The 22,993-nt window shown below is 42.4% G+C and overlaps 1 protein-coding gene across 1 annotated transcript; it reads right to left on the reverse strand.

Annotated features, from left to right (window-relative positions):
• Positions 1–11,836: 11,836 nt before the first annotated feature.
• On the reverse strand, positions 11,837–15,276 carry LOC306659762 (heterogeneous nuclear ribonucleoprotein L-like). The gene is made up of 2 exons (XM_079137494.1): positions 14,433–15,276; positions 11,837–12,273 (listed from the first exon to the last, which is right to left on the reverse strand). The coding sequence occupies exons 1-2, from the start codon at positions 15,214–15,216 to the stop codon at positions 12,215–12,217; spliced, it is 843 nt and encodes a 280-aa protein (XP_078993620.1). The 5' UTR covers positions 15,217–15,276; the 3' UTR covers positions 11,837–12,214.
• Positions 15,277–22,993: the final 7,717 nt, after the last annotated feature.

The raw sequence follows: 22,993 nt of genomic DNA on the forward strand, positions 1-22,993 counted from the left end.
AGACAAGATAACCCAAGATAACAAAAAAATAAAACCACAGAGTAATATTCCTTATAGAGATTCCTCAACAAAATACCAGCAAACCAAATCTAGCTTCATATAAAAAGAATGAAACACCAGGACCAACTGGGATTTATCCCAGAAATACAAAGTTTGTTTAACATCTGAAAATCAATCAGTGTAATGCACCACATTAATAGAACAAAAGACAAAATCCACATGAGTATCTCAGTAGATGCAGAAAAAGCATTTGACAAAACCCTAGACCACTAACTGATAAAAAAAAAAAAAAAAATTCAGCACACTAGGAATAGAATAAAGAGCATCTATGAAAACCACAAGAAACATCATATTTAATGAGAAAAGATTGATTACTTTCCCCAAAAGAATAGGAACAAGACAAGGACGTCTACTCTTGCCATTTCTATTCGACGACACACTAGAATAACTAGAGAGATTCAGCAAGAATAAGAAACAAATGGCATCCAAATTGGAAAGAAAAGAGCAAAGTTCTTTTCACAGGTGACATGATCTCATATATAGGAAACCTAAAGAATCCATTAGGACTAATAAAAAAATGAGTTCATCAAGGTTTTAAGACATAAGATCAATATGCAAATATCAGTTGTAGTTCTATACACTGTCAATGAAAAATCCAAAAATAGAATTAGGAAAATATTTCCATTTATAATAGAATTTAAAAAAAAATACTTAGGAATAAGAAGCACTAAAAACTAAAAAACATTGCTGAAAGAAAATCTAAATAAATAGGTGACAACCTATTTGTGGATTAGAAGATTAAGGATTATTGATGGCAATACCCCCAAAGTGATCTATAACCATAATCCCCAGCAAGACCCCAAAATCCCAGTTGGCGTTTTGTTTTGTTTTTTGTCATGGGAGTGATTAACAAGCTGTTCTAAAATTCATATGGAAATGCCCAAGATGTAGAATAGCCAAAACTACCTTGGAAAAGAAGAGCTCATTTGAAAGGCTCACACTTTCCAATCTCAAATCTTCTACAGCTGTAGTAATCAGGACTATGGTGCTGGCACAGGAGAGATGTGAAGATCAATGAGGTAGAATTGAGAGCTGAGACACCAACCTTACACTTACGGTCAATTGATTTTAAACAAGGGTACCCAGATAAAAAATAGATGGAATCTTTTGATCAACACATGGTCTAGGGCTGGGCACTGTGGCACAGGCCTGTAATCCCAGCAGCTCAGGAGACTGAAGCAAAAGGATGGAAATTTCAAAGTCAGCCGCAGCAAAAGAGAAGTGCTAAGCAACTCAGTGAGACAAAGTAGAGCTGCGGATGTGGTTCAGTGGTCAAGTGCCCCTGAGTTCAATCCCCAGTACCCGCCCCCCCCAAAAAAGAAAGAAAAGAAAACAAACGGTCCAGGGACAACTAGATATGCACATGAAAAAGGAAGATCTTGGCCTCTTTCCTCACACCATATATAAAAATGGACCATAGGTTTACATATAAGAGCTAAAACTATAAACTCTTGATTAGATCATCAACAATCTCTCTCAATGCCTATGTGTCTCCCAGATCTTCTTTCTTCTCTGCTTACCCTGTCCTCAGGCAGGCTACCCCATCCAGATGACCACCAGCCTCTCCAGGTTTACCACCTCACAGTCCACCACTTCATCCACTCACTGGAACGAGGGTCTCCCTAGTACATACTGACAGAACCCCCATGCTGGGACACTTGCCCAGCATGGAGTCAGCTGCTGTGGCCTGGAGAACCCACCATGGAGGATCTGACTTGGTTGCCAGCTCAGGTCTGGGTGGACGATGGCGAGCCTTGCCCGGACCCCTTAACTATTATGTTGTGGTCCCCTAAGGAATTTCAAGGCTCTGGCAGCAGATGTGGGAATGGCAGTTGATGTGTATCCCCAACAATGGCAGAAAGTGTAACTTAGACTATTTACAGTTTGCGGTAACCTCTGAGTTTAGCAAAGATCTCTTATATCCCTGGAAATGATCACATATCCAGCCACACAGATGGTGCCTCTTGAAATCTTCTAAAATGATACCAGTTGAAGTTCTCTGTGGTTTTAACCAATCTAGTCCTTGTGACCATATAACTAGACCTGGCACAATTTTGACATCTAGTTCCCATTGCAAGTTTTCCACTTCATCATAGTGTGTACATAAACCTGATGTCTAATGCCAGGAGAAAAGATTAGAGACCCAAATTAAATGGGGTTGGGTGAGGACTGCAAATAAAAGAGTTTTTATGGATATTATTTCACATCATTTCCGGGTGTCTGATCTGCAGAACAAAACTGGCTGGCATGTTTACCTGCCTCTCCATGGAAAACTTGTGACTCAGGATTAGTCTCAGAGCCCCTTTCTGGGTGGTTGACTTTCAGACTGGCTTCTAGGGTCATAACATCTATAATCTTTGTCATCTTAATAGAAGATTTCCAGGAAAGGTTTTTAAGTTAATAGTGTATTAAAAACATACACATACGTCCTTAAATAGCTTTCTACAGATCAACTCTTTGGGATTTTCCAAATCTTAGCATTTTAAATGTATTCATTTCCCTTTGCAAACAGAGACCAGATACAGTTGTATTAATTTAGATAGCAACTCTGCAGAGGAGATGTAAAAGAAATCTTTTAAAATTAATATGAATTGATTAAGAATGCTACTCAGCATTGGAATAATATGGTACTACTAATAATAACAATAGCTAACAATTATTGAGAAGTTTATGTACTAGCTATTTCAGTCCTCACAAAACTTTAAAAGGATGGTACCATTTCAACAAGGAAGACACTCAGAAAGGTTAAGTAACTTGCCCAACATCACACAGCTAGTCAGAGATGGAATTTAAACTCAAATGCCACATTGTGTTTTTAACCATCTTTCTGGTATATTGAAGGTGACCTCTAAGTCATTAAATCTGTTACAAGCCTCAGGGACTCCAACATGAGGCCTCGTTACTGCAATGACTACACAGGCATGCTCATGAAGCAGCACATGCACCAACACAGCACATCTGTCCCCACAACTACACACACGTACACTTTCTCCAGTCTCCCTCTCATGCTCACCCCTTCCTCAAGTAGCCAGCGGTGCCAGAGGTGGAGTCTGCAGTCAGTGCCGCTTGCTTCCTGGGGGACTGTTGGTAAATGGCTTAAACCCTCTGAAATTCCATATTTGTAAAACATTCTGGATCCCTTACTGTGTCCTTGTCAGGATCAAACAAGCTTCTGTCGGGGCAGGCACTGTGCATGCAGAGCTGCTGGATTCGTATCAGGGGAAAGAGTTATAGCTATTTGCCTTTCTTTTTTTCAGAGTGACTGAAGAAAGGTGGTCCCAGGCCCCTGCCCACAGCTCTCAGCGGCCCTCACTCTCCACTGTCGGCACATCATTGGTCAAGAACATTTTAGATAAGCTACTTATATTTTCAACATTTACTCTTCTGTAACACATCCAGATTGTAACAATCCTGTTCTGTTGTGTTCTTCTGACAAGCTCTGTGAGGATGAGGTTTGTTTATGTATTTTTCATACAGTTTGTAAATAGTAAACAGAAGGTGTTTGATTCTGAAAGCATGTACATGCACACTCCGAAATGTAAGACTAAGTGGTAAAGGTTGACTTGGTAGTCTTACTTTCTCAAATCTTTAATGAGTTCAGAGTAAACACATGAGAATAAAATAACTTTAGAGCTTTAAGGTGTTGACAGTTCCCAGTTAAGGGAAATTGACCCTTAACTAGTTAACTTGATCTTGGGAGATTTTCTGAGCCTCAGTAACCTCATCTCTAATGTCGGATGGTGAGTTTTGGAGATTAAATGATACATAAAGTCAGTGATAGTTTCCTTTGATCTATAGTTATTAAATTAAAATTTTGTCAGTATAGTTTTCTTATAATTGAAGATCTGTGGGACTAACCAAAGTCTGAAAACACAAGATACATTTTTGTCTTTCTGACCACATCAGTGCCTGGGGTGTTAATCTTTTAAAAGATGGTTTCTTATGCTTACCATCAAAAACTATGGATCCTTAATTGTTATTTATGATTTTCACCTTCCTCTCTGTTTAACTTTTGTTACTAAGAGAATGCTCTTTAATTTTTTTTTTTTAACTTGGGCTTTCGATGCTTTTTTGTTTTTTTGTTTTTAATAAACCAAACTGAAATTTAAAAAAAAAAAAAAGAAAAGAAAAGTCAATAGGGTCAACTGGTGGCAGGAAGTAGTATTCCCAGTGCCTAGAACTCAACAGTTGCTGAATTAAATGAAGTGACTTACTTCTTTTTTAAATTTGTTCACTGAACTTAGCAACAGAGCTCATTAGTAGCCTAAAAAAAGAACTTTCACTGGGGTGAGAGCCAGATTGGTGGGCTGGGAATGAATATAGGGTAAGAAAATGGATGTTGAAAACTGTCCAAGAGCTTAGGCTAAAATCCCAACTCTCACTGAGGTCTAAAGTGGCCCCTTCTCCACCCACTCTCTTCACAAACTGACCTGGTGCCATCAACCCCTGGCTCATGTGGCAGAGCCACATGGTCTCTCTTTCAGGTCCCCTTCCAAACTCAAGGACTCCCCTACAGTGAGTCTGCCTAGAGTTCTCTCTTCCCTCCCCCACCTCAATCCCCAGCCTGTCAATCCCTGCTCATCCTTTAAGGCTCAGCTTAACATAGAGAAGGTTTCTCCGTCTCCCCCAGTTACCTGTGAGGTTCAATGATAGCATTACATTCTCCTGCACCCTGGTGGCTCCTCTTTATCACCTAACACAAATGCAATGAATTATTTGTGTGGATACTCACTCAACTAGACCACAAGCTCAACAACTCTAAGTATTGTGAGGACAGGGAACAGACCCCAGACCTAAACAGTGACTGACACATGGTAAGCACTCAACGAAGACTCAGTGGATAAATAAATGATGAAGGAAAAGAGGAGGATAATAGTTTAAAGGAGCACAATGCTAAAGGGAGGGCTTTTAAAAAAATAGAGATGGATGCATATGGAAATGCTCATGTGAAGGGGAGGGTCAGTAGAGAGGGAAAGGACATGACCAAGAAGGTGAACTGCCTGAGGAGCCTGAAGAGGCTGACAACAGATGAAGAACTGGTCCTCAGGCAAGAGCAGCTGCACCTGTCTCACTGAAGTAGGAAAGGAGGGGGAAAGGGTGTCCATTCAGGGGTAGAGGCAGGGGGCTGAGGACTGCCTATGAGCATATTTTTTTTTTCTGTGAGATAGTATTAAACCTTGACTTCTCATAATCATAAATAGCTTTTTCAAATAGTCTTTTCCAACTTGACTTTGATGTAGACAAAAGTTGAGAGAGTCACATAGGCAAAGGAGGTGGAAGAAGTGGATGGATTTGAGGTATGTTCTGGAAGTACATTAGATTAAATGTGGGCATGATAGAGAGGAAGCCACTTACCTTTTAATGTAGTTTTTGACAAAATTACGTAAGAAAATAATTTGAGGAGTCAAATAGTTTTGTTACACTTACTGTTGCCACAAATGGCGGTAACTGCCCATACTTTCCTTCCCCAAGACGACTAGTTTCAATTCTTTCCATTAGGTATTCAGGTCTTTATGTCCATATCAATCAATAATATGTGTGTATTACTAATTCCTGATCGGTCTGCTTTAGGCATTATGCATGGGCTTCCCACTAGGGAAGATGAGAATGTAGCTCTTTTCTGCCAAATGCTTCCACCCCTACCACACACAAGCACCACTCCGGCCCACCAATTCTCTAAGACATTAATCACATTTGGGGTAGATTAATATTCTGCATTTGTATCTATTACTAAGTATATTCTATTTATAGATGAGCCATGGACTGTCCTATGTATACTTTTCCTTGCCTGCACACATTTTTGTTTTGTCTGAAGTTAATAGTCATCTCATTTTGCTTTCTGGTATCAATATTGTTGCCACTAATCCAACCCCTCCTCTCAATATGTTTGGATCCAATGGAAAGATTCTCAATTTTAATTTATTAATTATTAAATATCTCCTGGGTCCTCCTACCTGTGCCAGGTTGGCTTCAATTCCTCACTTATAGGCATATGGCTATCACAATGATCCCGGTAGTTCCCTTCTTCCTTCTCCTTTATTAGCTCTCCTATTCCCTGCCTCCTGTGTCTTCCTCTTTCTTAGTTTATACTTGGGTTTGATGAAGTACAACCTTCGGTAACCTCTTGAGAACGGGTGCATGGGAAGTAAAATGATTGATAGCCTGCATGATTTAAAATGTCATTCACATATTACCAGCTTAAATGAAGATATAGACACATGATCATTTCAGCAGATGAAAACAAAGCATTTATAAAATTCAACAAAAATTCATGACTGAAAAAGGAACTCTCATTGCAGAATTCTTCACAGTAGCCAAAAGGTAGAAACAACCCAACCCCCCATCAGCAGATGAATGGATAAACAAAATATGGGATATATAATAGTTCATATATAGGCATATACATATGAAATAGATACCAGCCAAAAAAAAGAATAAAAAGTAAATAAAATGAGATTTTGGTACATGCTATAACATGGATGAACCTTGAAAACATGTTCAGTGAAAGAAGCCACTCCCAAAAATTCACACGTTATGTGGTTCCACTTATGTGAATTCCACTTATGTACCTCAAGTAGGCAACTTAATAAAGAGAGAAAGTAATAACAGGTTACCAGGGCTGGAGGGAAAGGGAAATGGGGTATTATTGGTTTTGAGCTATGGAGTTTCTCTTAGGGATGATGAAAAAGTTTTGGAAATAGATAGTGGTGATGTTAGCACAATATTGTGAAGGTGATTTATGGTCACTGAATTGTACATTTTGAAATAGTTAAAATGACAAATCTGTTTTATATATTTAATCACAAAATATTTTTCAAAAGGAAAAACTTAGCAAATTAATAATAGAGGAAATTTCTTTAGTCTGATAAAGAGTATCTATAAAACAACAACTTTAAAACATCATCCTATAACCAAATTTACCTGCCCTTGTCAGAGACTGCAGGCAAGGAGATGCTAATTAATGCCCCCTGGGCCCTTACCTGCCTGAGTCACTTTGGCCCTCCCCTGCCCCATCCGCTTCTCACCTGCAAAACCAGGCCTAACCTGTAGGCAGGAAGGAAAGAGATAAGGGGAGAGAATGGGAGAATAAAACCCATAAAAAGGACAGGATTTGCTCATCCCACGGATTCCGCCTTTGGGTCCCCTTCTTCCACCCAGGAGAAGTCTGCTTTTACTTTTCTTTAATAAAGCTGCATTTTCCACTCTAAAAAAAAAAAAAAAAAAAAAAAAAAAAAAAAAAAAAAATCATTCTAAATGGAAAAACATTATAATAATTCCTTTTAAAATAAAAAAGAGACAGCATAGCCCAGTCTTACTTCTATTCAACATGGTCTTGATGGTTCTGGCTAGCACAAAAAGAGGAGGACTGAAAAGGAAGAAATAGAAATATCACTATTTCAGATGTTTTAATTATTTGCACAAAAGAGCAAAACGGATCCCTGAGCAAATTATTAGGATGAATAAAAAATTTAGCATAAAGTCAATTGCATTTCTGTACCCTTGAATAAAACAACCAGAAAGAGTAAAAAGAAGACAACATTTACAATAGTTTCAAAAGATACCAAGAACCCCAAAAGAACCACAAAAAATATATTCAAGTCCTCTACAGAGAGAATTACAATATTTTATTAATAGGCAGTAAAGTGACCCAAATTACTTGAAGGGTACATCACATTGTGAATAAGAAGACAATAGCAGAGTATTTTTCATCTCCCTATTTCAATAAAGTTTCACAAAACTGCTAACATGTGTTTTCATGGAACTTGATAAGCTGATTCTAAAATTTATATGAAATAGTAAAAGAGAAAAAACAGCCAGGACTTTCATCAAGAAGATGAGCACTGAGGGAAGACTTGTTCTATCAGATAACATGTTTTTTTTTGTAAAACTACAGTAATTAAGACAGGATGGTATTGGCACTGGGACAACTAGACCATAGAATAAAATAAAGAGCTCAAAAACAGACACACACGTATGGAAATTTGTTATATAACAGAGGTGGTCTGCCAGATCAGTGGGAAAATAAATACAGCTGGATAAAAAAGGTTATACATACAGAAAAATATGAAATTGGATCCCCACATCACACCATATACCAAATTAGTTCCAGATGAAAGAGTTTAACAACAAAAGATAAACTTTAAAACTCTTCGTAAAAAATCATAGACAAATACCTTTTAGACTTTGAAATATAGTAGGATTTCTTAAAAAATACTCAAAAGTACTGTTTTTTAAATTAACAAATTTCCCTGTATTAAAATTAAGAACTTCTCTTTGCCAGAAGAAAGCGAAAATAAACTGAAAATGGGAAGATCAAGAATACATATATATATACATATACATATACATTCATTCTTGGCCAATAGGCAAAACTGGGACTGTCCCTGGATGAAAGGTCACCTACCTTTGGCCAGCAATTCTATTCCTGGCATAAATTTATGAGAGATTTTTGCCAAGGAACACCTGGAGATGTCTACAAGAATGTCCATAGCAACCCTGTTCACAATAGCAAAGACTGGAAGCAACCCAAATACCCATCACAAAGGGAGTGACTAGATAAACTATGGTATATTCACACAATGGAACATCATAAAGCAATCAACAGGAATGAGCTGCAGCTATACAAAGCAATATAATAAGTCCTAATGATATAAGATTGAGTTTAAAAGTAAGTCCTGAATTGATACATATAATCACATGATATGTTTATGAAATTAAACTTTTTTAAAAAACTTACTTCGTAGGAATATATTTGGATGAGTGTAGATGGGTCCATGTTATGTCACCTGAGCTAAACTGGAAGTGCATGTCCCAGAGTTCCTTTTCCTTGCATAGTTCTGGTTAGCTAGGGTCACAAGATGTTTGGCATGATATTTGGAAGGTAGCCTAGGAAGTGTTCAGAAGGTGGGCTCCAGTGTACTGATGGCCAGTGCAGCTCATGCATGTTGTCACCACCCTGCTGGCCAACACACTGGCTCAGTCAGCAGGTGGATCCCGATAACCCTGCCTTCTCCTTCTGCTCCTCTGAATGCTGGCCCAGTGAGTGCAGCTCCTGGGGTAGCTGCTGAGCCTACTCCTCAGCTCCTGATGAGTAACTCCTCGGTCAGCTTCTCCGACTCCTGGGCTGGGCTCAGTACCAGATACAAAAATATCAACCACAAACAATGGTTTAATTGACTCTGGTAATTTCAGATACTCAAATTCCTTTAATAAATTCCGTGTTCTATATCATTCCTATAGTCTGTTTCTGTGATCAAACCCCAACTGAAAAATCTAAAATTTAAATTTAAAAATTTTTAAAGGAAAGTAAGGGAATGGTGGATAAAGGGTTCAGGATGCTGATTGTTTCATATAGGAGGAAGAAGCAGGTTTGACTGGGGAAGGACCACAGAGTAGAGGTATCTTATTGTCATAATTCTGCTTTTTGTATTGAGTAATAAGTTACTAATTACATGAAAGGCAAATGTAGTTGAACAGATGACCATCTGGGCCAATGGAGGATTATGAATATTCTATGTGAGCCTAAGGCAGGTGGGGGAGAAAAGGAAATGGAAGGAGAGAAAGGAGACAAGCAACTGTTTTTGAAAGAACTTGTCCTAGAAGGTGCATTATCACTTTATTTGCATCCCATTGATTCAAACTTTGTCCCTGGGTCACATTTAATTGCAAGGAAAGAATGTGCAACCTAATGAACACATTAGTGCCATGGGCAAATGAGGCTCACCCCCATTTGGGGGCCTTTGAGGGAATGTGTGGGGACATTCTCAGGGAGCAGAAGCTGGGGTATTTACACATCAATGCCTGTCTCTCACTGAGGGTTACTCTGGGGGAATTGAGTCCTCCGTTCTTCAGACCTGCCCTGTCATAGGCTGATTTTGTCCCATAGACAGAGTGTCCTTAGGCAGGGAGGCACAGGAAGCCATCATCAGGTTGGCACACAGACAGCAAAGCTAACCCATGTACATGCTCACTCCCAGACACTAAAGAGTCAGCAGAGGCACATGGAGAGTGAAAAAGTTGAGGCCATTTCTGCCCTGACCAGACTGCTCCTAGTGGCAGATCCTGATTACACAGCCCATTCCTAGCCTTCTAGAGAGGTCTTTTTGCTAGCCTACTTCCAGATCTAGTTCTTCAGGTTCTCCACCATTTCTGAAAACTTCCAATATCCTTCCAATATTTGAAATAAATTCCCAGGAAAGATATTTAGAGTTGATTTCTATTGTTTGCAACCAGATAACATTAATGGTACATCAGGATATATAACTAGTGTACCTAGGTGCCCCGTATGCTTGGTGCCTGGGCACATGACTGGCATACCTGGACGCTCCATATAGTTGGTAATTAGTGCACCCTTAGACCACTGCTACTGACCTAAGTCTTTAAGACTGTAAATCACCTCCCTGTACTTTAGTTTCCTTGTCCACAAAACGAAAAGATTGAGAGATGATTTCCAAGTTTCCAGTTATGGTAAGATTAAACCAAGTTGGTAGTCAAATGAGGGAAATCCCTGAAACTCATTCCTGTAACCTAACTTTCAAACTCTGCTCTGTTCCCATTTCAAAGCCTCCTATAATCAGTAATATGATCATTGTGGATGGACTCTGTTAAAAAAAAAAAAAAAAAAAAAAAGATGGCAATTGGATTTCACCCTTTCCCTATCTGGAAACTCAAAAAAATTGACTCAAGAAAAAAGTTTTTGCTTTTATCCAAAGAAATTCTTGACAGGTAAAGCCAGGTTGCCCACAGAATTCCCATCACAATGAATTTCCAGTCCATACCTAATTGGATTCCTCTTTGCCACGCCATGGAGAAGGCAGCACACACAGCCCATTGTTCATCATGGATTCAAAAGACAGTTGCCAATGTCGGGAAGAGCATGAAGCTGTGGTCGGTTATCAGCTCCCAGCTTTTGATACAGTTGAATGAACGCAGCAATGTTGCAGAAAAGGAACAGGCTCGGGACTCTGACTCTTCGTGAAGTCACAATGATTTCCCAAGGCACGCAGGGAGGAGCAGAGATGTGGTTGATAAAGGACGTGGCGTGGATTGAGCAGCATGAAGGAAGCAATGGACTGCGGCTGTCTGTGTGATTTGGCAGCCACAACCATTCTGACAAATCTAAACAAATCACCCTCGCTGGCTTCCTGATACCTCCAGGAAAGTCCTGTAATGACTGCTCTGCGCTGGCCTCCCAGGCAGGGGTGAGGAAAATACGCAGATTCTGCAAGTCTGGGGGCTTTCCTGGGGCATCTGTTCAATGCAGCAGCTGCCATTCTTCCACAGATTTGACTGCTTTCTGCAAAATCCAAGTTTTCATTAACTAATCATATATTTGCAACCCTTCCCGCTGTGCCCACAGCCTGCCTGGTGGGCACCAAAGTCCCATTTCCCCCAACAGTCCCGTCTGGAAGAGACCCAGAACTTGGATTTGCCCTCTGCCCACTAGCCAGCTCTCTCTTGCCCATCCCCAAGGCTTAAGGAGGAAGCATTAACAGCAGGGTGCATACATATGGCGGTCACCTGGAGGCACTTCTCCAGCCCCGAGTCCGGCAGCTTCCTTTCCCCCAACTCTCCTGCAACCCTGCTATGACAGCCATGGTTATCCAATTAGGCAAATTTTGCTAGGGGTAAGGGATGGATTCGTCCTTACCTATTCAGAAGAAGATACAAAATGGGTAGGAGGAAGAGAAATCCCTGCCCCTCAAAAGAAAACAAGATAGCGAATTTTTTTTTTTTTTTTTAACACTGCCATTAATTTAGTGCTTAAGTGGCAGACACTGGGCTAAATGCTTTACAGACATCACAGCTTCTTGAATTCCTCACAACAACCCTATGAGGTAGGTACTAATGCTTTAGCCCCATTTTACAGATAAAAAAAACTGAGTAGTTACCTTTTAACTGAGCAGTTAAAAGACACTTTGGCTCAATGTCACAAAGCAAGTTAATGGCTGGGCCAGGATTTGAACCGGGTCTGGCAGACTCCAAAACCCAGAGCTCGAAACCAATGCCCTTTTCTGCCACCTGGCCTGGGTTTTGTTTTTTAACAGTCAAGTCATTACAAAGATGGAAAAGGGCTACTTACAGCAGAAGTACAGAGTACAATGTCCATTTGTCACAAAAAACAAATCTGTATTTTCTCTTACCATTGGACGCTTCAACAGTGAGTTAGCACAGTTCTGAAAGATGGCGTCCCATCAAACATGCACTGCGACCCTGCATCACATGGTTTTACAGTCATAAATACAAGTTACGGTACACATTCGCTACATTTTTTTAAGAATTGTTTTAAAAGTCAATGTTTTGATTAAATCAAAATTGGCTCACAGATGTTCTGTCCTCGGAAGATATCAGAAAGTGGAAATGAAGGTGTATGCAGTGGGTAGTGTCCCTCCGTGTTGTCACTCCTCACATTGTGTGCTGCAGTTCGGTGCTTCTGGCTGTGTAGTGCTCCATGTGCATGTCTCCTGGTATGAAGTGTGCCAGTGGCCCCACTACGCCCACACTTTTGGCCTCGGGAGCGCGCCTGGTTACCCACCAGCAGGTAACTGTGTGCCTTTGAGCTGTTTGGCTGTCTGGTTTTAGGTCTGTTTTGGTTTTTTGATTTTTTTTTTTTGTAGTTGTTGTTGTTGTTGTGGTTTAAGCTTTTTTTTTTTTTTTTTTGGTTTGTTTCTGATCTCCAGTTGGTGCAGATTATGTTGGCAGCCGATGACTGCAGAAAAAATAAAAATATCAAAACAGAAAAGAAAAAAAGAAGGCCCTCCCCAAACCAAAGGACTTAAAAAAGCAACCCATATGGCGAGGAATGGAGAGAGGATCCTATTGTCTTGGAGGCCCATGGAATCTACTTCAGTCTATGAAACGTTCTCCGAAAAGAGCACCGCTGGCTGGCTGGGAGAGCTCTGTTCTCTGTGTTTCCTACTTCTGTGTACATTCTTGGGTTCAAGTTTGCTTGGATTTTGACTTTTTTTTAATGTTTAATAAAAAAGCAGTGTCTGCTGCCATGTTGCGTTTCTTTCTCTCTTTGTCTCTGTCTGCCTCTGTCTCTGTGCTTGTAGCTGTTCCTTGGAGCGCGGTGTGGTGTTCTTGATGTAGTGAGCTCAAGTCTGCGGCTGTTTCTGGGGACGTGGTGGAGGCTGCATGTTCTGTTCTCTCCAGGAAGAGCTAGTGGTTTTCTACCCTGTGTGTTGGTGAGCAATGTGCAGAGGCAGAGCCGCTGAAGTATGGTTCCTGAGGGGGTGGCGAAGCACCGCCCTCACTCCAGGTTACCTCATCAGCCCTCGATTTTTGGGCCCCCGCCTTGGGGCGGCCAAAGCTGAGAGGCATCAAAACCAATGCACAGCCAGCCCCTGCCACTAGCCCCTGCCGGTCTGCACATCTTCTACTTATGTTCCTTGGAGAAGAAATGGTTGGTTGCCATGTTTCTGTTAGCAGTCATGTAATGCCATTGCCCGCTCTGGTACATTCACTTGGTCACCAATTTGCCTCTGACCTTTGGAGCAGCCAGGCCCACAGGGCCCATTGTGAGGGTCCTGGGGAGACTAGCCCACCCTGCCCACTGCTTTCCCAGCTGCAAAGGTGAGCAAAACAGGCCTCCCTAGGAGTGGGGCCTCTGGCTCCCAGCGCCTCTGCGATGTCAGCAACCAGCCTCCTCCCTCAGCCCATGGCCTAGTTCGACGAATCAGACCAAGATTTGGACGGTCTTGCTGATTTTCAGAGTGGGTGCCGCTGCTTTTCAAAGGCAATCCTCCACCTCTCCCGCCTACCATTCTTGGCAGACTAGGGGGTAGTCCATTTGGGCCCCCTGCAGAGCTGTAGAGTCCCCTATACAAATGAGGTGTGGCGTGTCCGCCCTGGTTCAATCCAGAATGTCTGACCTCCACAAGGTCAGTTTGCTCAAAGGTTCTGCTGCGAAGTCCAGCAGCCCTCATCACCTCCTCCATCTGTCATCCCCACAACCAGACCCTCTCAACAGCAGAGAGCAAGAGGACCATTCCTGGCCCAGTGGGAGTGAGAGTCAGTGACCCTAACCAGGCTCTAGAAGGAAAGCAGCAATAGCCAGCTGGGAGCTGCTACTGGTTTCTAAGTCCCTTGCCAGGCTTCATCCTCAGTGAAGCCATGATTCCCACCTGGTCCAAGCCTGGGCCTTGACTCTGCACCCTCAGCTCTTCAGAGGGCCCCAAGCAGGACCTGCGCAGGTCCCTCATTCGCCCTCTTATCACTGGGGTGTCTTTTCCAAGAACTGACCCCAAGGCCCTCCCATGCCCATAGGGAGCCCAATGGCATTACATAACCCTGAGCCCAGGTCTATGAAGTGCACTAGTCGAGTGAAGGCGAGGCAGGTGTGTTTAGAACAAAGTGGCCGTCAGGATTACCTTGTCCACTGAGGTTGGGGTTTGTGTAGTCCCAAGTATCTTGATCATTCTTAAACACATTCAAGCGTGTAGGCTTTGCATATTCAATCTTCAGAGTGCAACAGCCAGAATAGATGTCAGCCCCATTAAGCGAGGCCTTGGCCCGTTGGGCACTTTGCACAGAGTCAAATTCCACCATGGCCTGGACTCCATTCTTCCGGAAAATGACAATTCTCTGGACAGGACCACAAGGATTACAGATAGTGTAAAGAACATCCGTGGTTATGGAATATATGGGGTTCAAGATGGTAAAGAGAAGCACGCTGTTAACGCTCCGGGAGTCATCTGAGTCCCCAGGGCGAGAGATCTTCTGGCTGGTAGAATAATTGACAAAAGCAGGGTGACCAGCAATATAGATTTGGTTGTCGGCTGCGTAGTTCACTGCATTGCAAGTCCCCAACACATCTTCAAATTCTACCAGTGCTTGTCTCTTCTTAGGCATCACCACCACATAGCTGATGGGTCCAAACTCCTGCAACGCCTCCACAAGATCAGCTTCTACCACACCGTCAATCAGGCCCCTGATGTGGACAACTGGGGAGGCAGGGGTTTTGTGGGGGTCATCGTAGTTCTCCCCACCGCCGCCTCCCGCCGCCCCGGCTCCTCCACCGCCGCCGCCACCGCCTCCGTGCTGGTCGCCGGCGTTGTCAGTCTTCAGCCGTTTCGGAGCCCGGCCGCCCTCACTGCCGCCGCCGTAGTAGCGGCCACCGCCGCCTCCGCCGCCCGCCGCCGCCATCTTCACCATCGCTCCCGACCGCCTCAGCTGCTCGTCCGGCTGCTGCCTCTGCTCCAGCCGCCGACGCCGCTTCTCAAGATAGCGAATTTTTAAAACTTGCTTCTTTCTCTCAACGGCACTTCACTGAGCAGCTCTGAAGAAGGCAGTGACAGGCAAGTGTGAGGGGCCACTACAGAGATTGCTAGGTCCCTGAGGTGGGCGTGGGACCTGTAGCCCGGAGCCTGTTGGGATGCCAGGGCTGAGGAACATGGGGGAAAAACGAGTGAGGGCAAATCCTGTCCCTCAGCATGACACAGTGAGAGGGGTGTGACTCAGCCAGTGCAGCCCAGGGGGACCAGTGAGCAGGACCAGAGTTCCTCCAGGAAGTCAGCTCCTGAAACCGGAACACTGGTTCAATATTGTTTAAGCGTGTCCCACAAACATTCCTGTGCTGGAAATGTCCCCAACAGGGTAAAATTGAAAGGTGGTAGAACATTGAGGTGGGGGCTGGAGGGAGGTAATTAGGTCATTGAGGGTGTCACTCTCAAAGAGAAAATTTCTTTTTAATTAGCACAATAGTACATATGTGTGGGGTACATCGTGATATTTCAATACACATACACAATGCGCTCTGATCCCAGGGTAATTAGTACGTCCATCTCCTCATAATTGCTTTCTATTTGGAGATTTTGAGTTCTTCCAGTTCTTCATAAAATGTACAGTGGTGTATAAATGTACACTGCTGTGAACTAAGACACCCTACCAGGCTCTAGAACTCTGGAACTTATTCCATGTTTCAGCACCTGTTATTTTCTTCTATACCCCTCCTCCCACTGTTCTGAACCTCTAGCAGTTACTATTCTACTTTCCTTCACCTTGAAATCAACATACTTAGCTTCTACGTATGAAAGATAACATTCAGTATTTACCCTTCTAGGTCCAACTTATTTCACTTAACACAATGTCCTCCAGTTCCATACATTTTGCCACAGTGGCAGGATTTCTTTCTTTATGGCTGAATAATAGTCCATGATGTGTGTTTGTGTGTGTACCATGTTTTCTTTACCCACTCATCCATGGATTGACAGCTAGGTTGATTTCATACGTGGCTACGGTGAACAGTGCTGCATAAACATAGCAGTGCACATTTTGTTTCCTGTGGACTTATCCCCAGATCAGGATAGTTAGATCATACAGTAGATCTATTTTCAGGATTTGGAACCTCCATAATGTTCTCCATGACAGGTACTAATTTACATTCCCACTAGCAGTGTTTAAGAGTTCGCTTCTCTCTACACGCTCACCAGCATTTGTATTTTTTGCTTTCTTTGTAATAACCATTCTGACTGGGGTGAGGTAACACCTCATTTGTAGTTTTGCTTTGCATTTCAGAAGACAGTAATGTAGTTCTTGTGGGACCCCAGTTAATTTTCATGAAAGCGAGTTGTCTTAAAACATACTGCTACCCCCACCCAGCTCACACTTGACTCTCTTCTGCATGCAGCTGGTTCCCATTCCATTTCTTCATCATGTTATGACACAACCAGGGGGACACTCACCAGAGGTCAAACACCTGGGGCTGCCCAGTTTTGGACTTTCAACCTCCAAAACTATGAGCTAAATAAACCTATTTTTCTTATATAATGTACCCAACATTAAATACTCTGTTATTGCAGCAGAAAGCAAACTAATAGAGAGAAGGAAAGACAGAGCTGGGAGAAGAGGGAGCAGGGGAGAGAGAGAGAACAGAGCTTCTCTATATGGTAATTATAAGTCAGCACCATCACAGCAGAAACAACTGGGCACCTGTTAGGTTGCCATGTACATAGCAGGTGCTCAATAAAAACCTGTTGGTGGTAGAATTAAATGTAACTTCTTAGAAAAGCCTATTTACCTCAGTGAAATAAATACCTGATGAACTGAGTTGAATTTAAATAGTCAGTGGATTAGTGGTATAATTTGAGAAGCTATGGGAAAAAATGGTCCCTTGCCCCAATTGCTCTTGGAGTGGGACTGCCAGAGTGCTGGAAATTTCCAGGTTCCTTTTCTGGGTTAATGGGGTGATCGAAACCTTGTTGAAAAGCATATATTATCTAGGAGGGATAACTGATGAAGCTACCATGTCACCCAGCAACCCAGATGGAATTCAACTCAATGGCCAGCACTGCCAGACTCACAGGGCCACCAGGGTTCTGTCCTGAGAGGCCACCACTGGCCTGGCAGAAAGCAGTATGGTGGGGAACCAGTGCTCTCTGTGGTAGATGTGGAAAGGAGTTCAGTATGAGGGTGCCATGAATTTGCCATTCCTGCCTCTTAACCTTGATTCTTTATATATATTAACCCCCACAAAGATCAGGACCCCTAAGGGAATGTCAACTGGGATGGACATTCTGGAAGGGTACTGAACATAGGAGTTTTGACTGAAAGCAATGCCAGGGAATATGGAGCTGATGCACAGTACGAGAATACCAGGAGGCCTTGTGAGTTGGGTGGTAGGGGACTGGAAAAAGGTTAGCAATCTGACTTCCTATTTCAACCCTGTCTTTGTGAGCACAGTCTAGAGGGTACCCATACCTCTTGCTCCCTCATTACATGAATTTTTCTGGCTCTTATCAAACCTTCCTGTCAAGTTACCCTAACAACAGAGGAAAGTGAATGAATCATTCCATGGACACCCAGGAATAGTACCCACAGCTGCCATGAACAAAATATGTCTTTAAAACCCAGTTCTAACTTGAGAATTCACTTATAGTTTACATTATATCGTATGACTATTGCTTTCATGGAGAAATATTTAAATTACTATCATTTCTAGTTGAGTAATGTTATCTGCTACCACAGATCAAGCTCAAAACCTCAAGTGATTAATACTTTAGAAATTAATTTTTTGCTAACATAAAGTCTGTGTGGGTGGGTTGGTCAGTAGACAGCCTGCCCCTTGGTCTTGTGATTCCACCCTCATTAAAGAAGTCTAAGTCCTTTCAATTCAAGCAACAGATGGGGAAAGAGATCACTTCTTAATAGCCTAGACCCAGGATTGACAGCTATTCTCCCACACTCCGTGAGCAAGAACTTGTCACATAGTTCTACCAAAACATGTGGGTAGCTCATAAATCTTTACCCCCATCAGTTAATCTCAAATATGTGGGTTAAATTAATGTTCCAGAATGAGATGCTGAGTTATCCCACATCTTTACTCATCCCAAGCACAGTACATACACTCCCAAAGGCAATCTATCCCCACTTAAGAAACACATGGGCCGTTCATTTTCAAAAAGACACAATTTCCATTTGTAATGTCAATGAAAACCAATCTTAACAGACTATTCCATTTTACCTCCTCCTTTCACTACTCTCTGTTCTCTCCCTTTCAATCCAGTTGGGTGCCATCAGGATTTTGAAAGTGGGCCCAAAGCCATGTTGAATAGTGTCAGGAAATGGCTGGCTGGCTGTCCACCAAGAGACCTTCCAAAGTGGCATTATCTTAATGAATTTTTCACAGTCCATGGTCTGGCCAGAAGACTTATAGGTCCAAAAATTCAATCTTGTTGATGTTCCAAGATTTGCCTGACTTAGGAGAGTTGTTTTATACAAACTAAACTCACAAGACACCAAAACTCACCAAAAAGTCAATACCTCTATTGACAAGGGGATGTGCAAATGTCAAGAATATCAAATATTCAAAGTGTTCTACTCAGCATTCCTTCCTCCCTGAAGAAAATCTATTGAGGAGTCAAATGACAGTGGGGAAGTTCCTTGGTGAGTCTGGAACCAGAGCGTGGGTTCTTAGTTAGATGATTTGAAACCTCAATGGCATTGTGGGACCAGTCTGATGAAGATATCAGCACTGGAACATTCATCCAGTTTTTCAGGGATCTGTCTTAATTCTATGTTCACTAACTCCCTTTCCAGCCGCCATATTCTTCCTTTGAACACAGCTATACCATCAATAGAATTCCTGACAGACCTGTTCTCTGCCTTCTTCTAACACAGCAGACATTTCTTCTCTACAGGTGTACAGGGGGCCTTGTCCATTGTGTTAATTTTATAATCTAGCTCATGGAGCTTGGGAAAGGAAGAGAGGGTCAGGACACAGATACCACCCTCATCTCCACCTACATCAACTGATGTTGTCCTAGAATGAAACTTTGATTTATTTTTATTTATGTGAAAGTTTACTTGGAGTTCTCAGCAGGAAAAGATTGAATATTTGTAGGTCCTTGATTGAAAAAAATTGCTTTCCTCATTTACTGGGGCCAAGGCAGTCTCAGCAAGATGCCTACAATGCTCCCATTCAAGGTTGTAACTCAGAGCGGCTGGCAGCAAATGCACACTGAAGGATGAATCCTAATCAAAGCCAAGAGGGGCTGCCAAGATCAGTGCCAGAGAAAGCTATTGAGTTTCGGTTGCACTGAGTGAGAACTAGACTGGATGGATCAGGAAAAGGTCACCAGCCACAGTGCAAGAAACAGACTGGAAGCCAATGGCAAAGAGGGTTCAAGGAAAGTGAAATAGGGTAGAGACTTGAACAAAACCAAGGGCACCAGGGGGCACTTTTTGGGGGGATAATTGGTTCATTGAAAGCAGAAGACTATTCCAGGCAAGGTGGCACACACCTGTAATCCCAGCAACTCAGGACTGTGAATTCAAGGCCAGCCTCAGTAACTAGCAAGACCCTTTCTCAAAATTAAAAATAAAAAGGATGGGGAATATGATTCCATGGTAGAGCATCTCTGGGTTCAAATCCTAATATTGAAAAGAGAAAAAAAGAAAGCAAACTCAAGACTAAGCTAGGTACTGAGATACCTAGGGAAGCAAACTTCTCTGAGTTTACAACATCAACAGGCAATTACATGGGATGGTGAAGAAAGGGACTCAAGCATGAGAACAAGGAAGGACAAGCCACAGCCAGATTGTTCTCACATGCAACCAGTATATATAAAACCTGCTTTGTGGTTTCAGCTCTGACAGTAATTGGAAGTTTGACTTCTGCAGCTCATTTTACCTCTCTGAGCCTTGGTTTTCTCCACTCTTAAATGAGGAATTTGAAATCAGTGCTGTCTGGGTCCTCTCCTGTTGTGGTACAATGATACTGGGCCTATAAGGATTAAGCAACCCTCTGCATACACATCCGTTGATGTCCTATGCTGAAAAGATCAGCCTACTAGAAAAAGTCTGGTGGCTTTTTGGTTTTTACTTTTCAACATTTTACATACATAAAAACAGCCCTGCAACCATCTCCCAGAATAAGAAACAGAACTCTTACCAGCAACTCAGTAACTTCCCTACGTCCCTCCCTTGCACTCTCTCCACCCCCAAAGTGACTACCCTCCTAACTTCAAACAGGATGTAGGATTAGTTTTGTCTGTTTTAGAACTGTATATGAATTGAATCATGCAGTACATACTCTTTTGTATCTGGCTTTGTTTACTCAGTTATGTGTCTGGGAGACTCCCCCATGCTGTTGCATGTAGCTAGATTGGTTTTTTTCTTGCTGCTTTATAGTGTTCCATTGTATGAATACACTACAAATGTACTTAACCATCTTGTTGTATTTGGACTTTTGAGTTCTTATTTTGGTATTATAAAGAATGTTGCTATGGAAATGCTCACACCTGTCTTTAGGGACACATTGGTAAGCCATTTTGTATTATCCATTACTGTGCAACCATTGCCACAAATTTAAAATAATTCATATTTATTATCTCACAGCTTCTGTAGGTCAGAAGTCCAAACACAGATTAGCTGAGTCATCTGCTACAGGGTCTTCCAGAAGACTGCAATTAGGTATTGGCTGGGGCTGGATTTTCATCTGATAGCTCAACTTGGGGAGGATTTGCTTCACACAGTTGTTGGCAGAATTCGAGACTGTTAAACTGAGACTTCGGTTCCAAGCTGGCTATTGGTCAAAGTTGACCCTCATTTCCTCACCATGTAGACTCCAGTATAAAAGCAATACAGTCTGCTGATGAATAGAAGTGACAGTAATCACACAATCACTGTAGCCATATCCCATCACCATTGCTGTATTCCACCTGTTAAAAGCAGGTTGGGGGTCCCATCCGCCCTTGAAGGGAGGGAATTACACAAGAGCATGAATTCGAGGAAGTACAGAACATTAAGATCACCTTAGAGTCTGGTTGCCCCAAGTTCTGTTGGGACCATCACTGGGAATGGAACTGCCTGGTTGTAGACTCCACTTTGGGTTTGGAAACCCATTAATATTCCATTGTGGTAGTGCTGATTGACATCCTCACCAGCATCCACTCCGTGTCTTGAATTGGATTTTATACAGTTTTCTTTCTGGTATGAGTTGTCCAGTTGCTCCTGCAAAAAATGAAAAATGGCTTTCTGCACCATGAGCTATAAAGTTTAGGAGGATGCAAAATGCACACTTTTCCAAATGCAGAGTCCAAAAGGTGCTGTTCCAGTAGCACCATTGGTGCTAGTGACCATTAGGCCATGGGCTGACAGACAATGGAAACAATCTGACCTACCCACTTAATCAAAGTCCTCTGCAATTAACCACCATCTATCCAGCCACTAGATAGTGAGAGCCACTGGGAGTAAGTCTGATTGGGTCCTGAACTGTCAACCTAAAGAGGTGTTGATATACAGTAACATGAAAGGTCCCCATTGACAATCCTCTTTCACAAAAATGTACATGGTGGCCACTCATCAACTGTTTAATTAGGATACAGCAGGAGGGGTGATGCTCCAGGCATTTGCTCCCAAGTAGGTACCTCTATTTCAAAAGGAGCACAAGGTTCTAGGTGTAGGAGAATTCTGGGAGTCGGAGGGATGAAGGGGGCCAAGAGCATTTTGGGATTTCCATGAGTTTCATTGAGATTTCTGCCCAAGTGTCTCCAGCAGGGTGGGCTCCTGAAAGCCACTAAGTAGTGGTAATAACAGCCTGGGATGACAATGTGAGTGAGCTGCCTGGATATGGAAAGGTTCACAAAAGGTTTTCAAAGAAGTTTTTAGGGGACAATTGATTTGAGTAGGTTCTGCATAAAAATACTCTCCTCTGGACACCTGTGAAATGTTGACGCTAATTGGGGCTTCTGATGCTGATTGTGGAGGGGCTTCAGGGGTTGCTGTTTTTCCTCCACTGAATCCCAACTCCTTTCCCCTATTCCCTTTCATTGGGGCTGTTAGTGTATCGATGTAAAGAGTATTAAATGGAAGCGTGCTTTTGTGTGGAAGTCATTACTTTGAACACCTGTTCACTGTTGAGTTTAATTGGATTACAGCTGGTGCTGATTGTGTGTGAAGGGGGCTGCTCCTCTCACTGAGGAGTTCACTGTCAGTGGTAACAGTGGGGAAGTCAACGCTACAAAGTTCAGCTCCCACATCGTAAGGTCAAGTGCTCCACGTGCCACATGGCTAGCTGCCTCTGAGGTGCACCCTGGCAAATTTAGACAGGGGAGAAGAAAAAAAGGTGCCCACCTCTTGGGTCTCTTTTATTAAATCAGTTCAGTTCTGTACATAGAAATTCAGGGGAAGGTGTCTGATATAAATTTAGCCTCATTATTTACAAAGGAAACAAAGCAATGGCTAGTTTGCTCAGAGTAATATTCTTAGCACCATTAACTGCTCACCTATGTCCAGAGATGATAGGGGCTGAACAAACACATAAAAAGGACACTGATAATGTAGCTCCAGGGTAGGCAGATAATGGCAGATTAAGATTGCATTCCTGATTGAAGAGTAAGAAAAGAATGTCAGTAGACTTTAATAATGTGTATTTAAAAAAAAAAAAAAAAAAGCTCAAGTTGTTGACTTAAAAGTACAGATGCTGACTTGC

The sequence above is a fragment of the Sciurus vulgaris genome, assembly GCF_902686455.1.
Source record: "Sciurus vulgaris genome assembly, chromosome: 4".
NCBI lineage: Eukaryota > Metazoa > Chordata > Mammalia > Rodentia > Sciuridae > Sciurus > Sciurus vulgaris.

Coding starts and splice junctions, on each gene's coding strand:
- LOC306659762 (XM_079137494.1), bottom strand. CDS start 15,216: ATGGTGAAGATGGCGGCGGCGGGCGGCGGAGGCGGCGGTGGCCGCTAC. Junction 12,274..14,432: donor CCCCAACCTCAGTGGACAAG/GTAATCCTGACG, acceptor CATGTGATGCAG/GGTCGCAGTGCATGTTTGAT.